At 32.1% G+C, this 4,666-nt stretch overlaps 1 protein-coding gene across 1 annotated transcript; it reads left to right on the top strand.

Annotated features, from left to right (window-relative positions):
- Positions 1–565: 565 nt before the first annotated feature.
- Positions 566–4,512, top strand: LOC111697835 (cell wall integrity and stress response component 2; the record flags this gene model as incomplete). The annotated part of the gene is given in 5 exon segments (XM_023467964.1): positions 566–616; positions 1,874–1,972; positions 2,743–2,811; positions 3,474–3,531; positions 4,075–4,512. Coding segments are annotated over 5 exon segments (476 nt in total), but the record flags the coding sequence as incomplete, so codon positions are not given.
- Between the last annotated feature and the right edge of the window lie 154 nt (positions 4,513–4,666).

Genomic DNA, 4,666 nt, shown 5'->3' with positions numbered 1-4,666 from the left:
GGGGGGGGGGGGCAAAATTTGTTCAATGTGCATAAAAATTTGAACTGTAAATTCAAAACATTTGGTTCTTGGATATCAGGCATTAGTATAAGATACTTTAAAGGTACACATGCAGTCCAAATACCTTGCATGAACTATACTTTATCTTTCCTTCAAACAAAACTTGAAGAAAAAAATCATTGTTTCTAATAAATCAACATTTTATTATACTGTTATGTTTGTAATAATTAGTATGTATACTGGAGATAGTAAAAGACATTTTTGAAACTGAAAAACTAAACTTAAACTTCAATTCTATGAGATGAAAAAAAGGAAAAGGGTCTAGGAAATAATTATGACTTGTACAAATTTCTGTTTTGAAAAAAATTATAATATATAATAAAGCTCTTCGTTCATTTATATGTTTGCTGTGGGCGGCTGGCCAAATGGCTGAATCAAATGAGCTGAATTTTAATGAGGAAACTCATGGATACCTACAGCCTATGCGGCCTCACACTTTAACCTAGAATCTCAACTTTTAAGTAATGTGTATCATAATATTATTTTTATGCACAATTTTTGCCAGGAAAAGACTCTGGAGTAGAACCAACTACTACCCCCCCAGATCCTGGTGCAGGTACCCCTGCTTTTCTTTTCCAGCTAACAAAAGTAGACTTTTTGCTTTCCAACATATATTAGACAAAAATAGCCTAATCTGCATATTTCAAGAATTTCTCTGGACAAACTCCTGGATACTTCAAATAGTTTTGTCTTCATTCATATCTGTACTAATTATTACTGCAGAACAATATATGATATGATTAGGAATGTTAACGTTTTAATTTTTCAGAAAAACCATCGTTTCGTTATGAAAACGGCGACGAAAAATCGAAAACGATCATTTTTTAAAAAAAAAGTTCGTTTTTTAAAAATGGTCGTTTTTAAAAATGGTCGTTTTTAAAACGATCGTTTTATAAAATTCGTCGTTTCGTTAACGATGGTTAACGCCGACCCTTCTTGGACGATCGTTAACGACGAACCTTCGTTAGCGATTGTTAACGGCTACCCTTCGTTAATGATCGTTAACGGCAACCCTTTGTTAACGATTGTTAACGACGACCCCTTCATTAACGAGCGTTAACTAAGAGAGGAAACCGACCTGAAGGGCATCTGTACTGATCATTGAGTAGTTTTTAAGAAAATATCAAGGAGTTTTAACTCCCCCAAGACTGTTAAACTTTATGTAAGACGACATTCAATAAAGTTGCATGTAATTTTTTTCCAAAAACGACCGTTTTGATAAAGTTCGTCGTTTTGTTAACGATAGTTAACGACAATCCTTCGTTAACGATCGTTAACGACGACCCTTCGTTAGCAATCGTTAATATAATTGTCAATAACATTTTTTCAAAAACGATCGTTTGTCTAAAAACAATCGTATAAAAACAGTGGCAAATCGTTTTAATTAAAACGATCGTTTTCAAAAACGATCGCTTTTCGTTTTCTAAAAGTTCAAAACGAGTGGGTCGTTTTTAAAAAAGATCGTTTTTTCCGAAAACGAAACTATCGTTTTTGAAAACGAAACAAACAACGATCGTTTAACGATCGTTTAACGAACGTTTAAAAAAACGATTAGCAACCCTAGATATGATATGAAAATAGCATGTTTTATGTACAGTGCTCGGCCTATATATCAGTACAATAAAGATAACTTTTCTATTTCAGTTTTTATTTGTAAGTTTTTTTTAAAATAATAAGCTTACAAGTAAAGAAAGAGAAGATCTTAATTGCCATCTACTCTTTGTTTCCAGGTTTATGTTTTTCAATGCTGTTTGTAAGCTTTGTAAGAATCATCAAAAGTTGGTATTAATTGTTTTGATAAACAACTGTACAGGATCAGATAAAAACACACCTGTATCCATATCTTCAATTTCACCTACAACCACAACAACAACTTCAACAACGTCTACAACAACGACAACAACAGAAAGTGGTAAAACTTTGTTTTATTTGTAGAAGGAATTGTTCATGTATATTATTATTCAAACAACCCTAAATAAATTGCATATCAGATTCACTACGATAAGTTTTCTTCCTTTGTCTAGACCATGAATGACATTAATATTTGTAGGTTATATCCAAAACTGAAAAGCCAAGAAGCTTTTGTACATTGCTGAGAGTGATGTACAGTTAGTTAGCATTTTTTTTTAAATCGTGAGTTCAATTGCAGACTTACTAGAATCTCCGTAAAAGGGGCGGATTCATTTAGTTAACTTTACTGGTTTGCCTTATAATATCGTCTGTTTAGTGTACTATGCTTCTTGTTTGTAGCAGCTTTAAAACCGGCCTGCATGTTGCCTACCATGAACCTGAATCTACTATGGACAGTACAGATTAATTAACAATAACAAAGAGGACACTAGATTTTGTCTTTTCAAAATTTGGGGGTTTTCCACAATAACCCTAAATTTAAAAAAGACAACATCTAGTATCCTATTGTCAATTAATCTATCCTATTGTTAATTAATCTATGACTGTATTATTGTGATTCGGATATCATAGTCTCTGAATAAAGAGTCACTTGAAATCTTCATAATGGAAGAAATCAAGTGAAATAACTGTTTTGAGAATTCTTAACATTCAGTCATTCTGGATTCGTCAAAGATCGAGTTAAAGGTTACTTTTGGGAATCATGCATTCTATGAAAGAAGGGTCACTTTAAAGTATGTTTACAGTCTATTAAAGATATGAAAACTCTTTTAGCTGGTTGTATTCCGAAGAAGTGTATTCTTCCAGGGTTTTTAGCAGATGATTCAGCAATGACATCTTCAGGTGAAACTCTTATTCTTTACCTCTTTGGGGGATTTAAAACACTAAAAATAACCAGCAATTCCTTCTGCTTCAACTAATGATTTCTCAGATCTAAAAATGGTGATTGGTCTGATACCATGATTAAAGACTCTTTTTGACAAACTTTAAATCTTGAAAGTTTTCAAATATGAGAATAGCAAATTAATCTGCAGTTACATATTAGAAGTTAAAAAAATGTTTGTTTTTCTCAAAAGTTCTTCAATAAGAGAAGGTTTTTCTCTGATATAATCAAAACTACAGAGGATCTGAAGGTCAAAACGTTATTGTGCGCAATAATAATAATTTGACTTTTTCCTTCCGTCTAGATCACAGCGTCTTATGTGTTGTTACAAATTACAAAACTTTTCAACACTGCTTTCAATACACCTGCATAGCGCCTGGCATGAGAATGTGCCACTCTCATTTGACTGGTGTTATATGATGAGCATATATATAAATTCAAAACAGAATATTATGCTGGGGTTTTATTCGAAAACTGTAGTTCAATTTAATGGACACCTTTGACTCCACTCGACAATGGCATACCCATATGTCCCAAATTGGCACTTTTTACCATTTTGCCTTCTATTCTCCTTTAACTCTATGCATACTAGCTTAATACTGTCAACTATGTTGTTGTTTAGGCTTTAGTTATAAGTCTGGGGTGAAGAATGCTGAAGAATGTGGTTGTTTTTGCTCTAGGGAATCATTTTTAATTAACCTAGATAACACTATGTATCACATTATTTATAGTACAAACATTGAGACTAAGGCATTAATTTATGCCTACGGTTTCCATTATCTGTAAATTTTTAATCTGTAAAGTGGAACTCCGGAATAATTTTGGACAAAATGGAAACCAACAATTTACGCTTAAGATTTTTGTCTACATTACAGAAACTTATATTATGTATACTTAGGCTTTACATGGTTTAGAACATATATTTGTTGATTTTGCATAGCAGCAAGACAAAATTGTAGGCTTTTATTTCCTGAATTTTGAGTATGAAGTTTTATAAAGAATAAAACCATATCATGATGATCTGTTCCCACCACATAATATGCAATCATTTTACAAATGAGGCCCCCTTATTTACATAGGGGGGGGGATGTACAGCCATTGCCCCCCCCTTGTAAGCCCCTGGGTATTGTTGTTTAGTTACAAATTTCCGCCTCTCCCTTGTTTTGTGATTGGTAATAGATTTGTTTTAAAACGATGTTTTAAAAATGATGTCAATGATTCAGTAACCCTACAGTACCATCCACCAGTAAATCATCAGTACCCACCACCTTCTATTGGTACTACAGTTTATGTTACTGCAGAACTTCGAGCGGCAATACCCCTCGACCAGAACCCAGTCTAAATCCTATGTTTATATCTGGTATATATAACTGTTCATCGGAAGAAATAGAAAGGGTAACAAAAAACATAGGTAATTATTAATTTTAAAGTCATAATATGTTTTTATTACTTTTATTAAATCATTAATTAAATTGGCAACCGCAAAGCATGTTCTCAGAATTCTTGTTTTGAAAATTAAGTCTTAAATTTCATTAGAGGCTCAGTATGAGACCAGTGTAATGTTCCTTTGTCATTTGTAAATTTACAACCTATTTGTAAATTGTCATATATACATAAATTGTAATTTGTGTATAATTAATTGGAAATGTAGTTGTTTATGGATAAAAACATACAAGTAAATGAAGGATTTGTAAATTGTAAATTGTAAATTGTAAATGCTTAAGTGTATAATGACATTATTTTAATATTGAATAAACTAGTTAGTAAATTGTAAATTGTAAATTGTAAATTGTAAATTGTAAATTGTAAATGCCT

The sequence above is a fragment of the Eurytemora carolleeae genome, unplaced genomic scaffold (genome assembly GCF_000591075.1).
Source record: "Eurytemora carolleeae unplaced genomic scaffold, Eaff_2.0 scaffold145, whole genome shotgun sequence".
Lineage (NCBI taxonomy): Eukaryota > Metazoa > Arthropoda > Copepoda > Calanoida > Temoridae > Eurytemora > Eurytemora carolleeae.
Note: the sequence above shows the minus strand (reverse complement) of the source record. Positions and strands in the feature narration are given on the sequence as shown.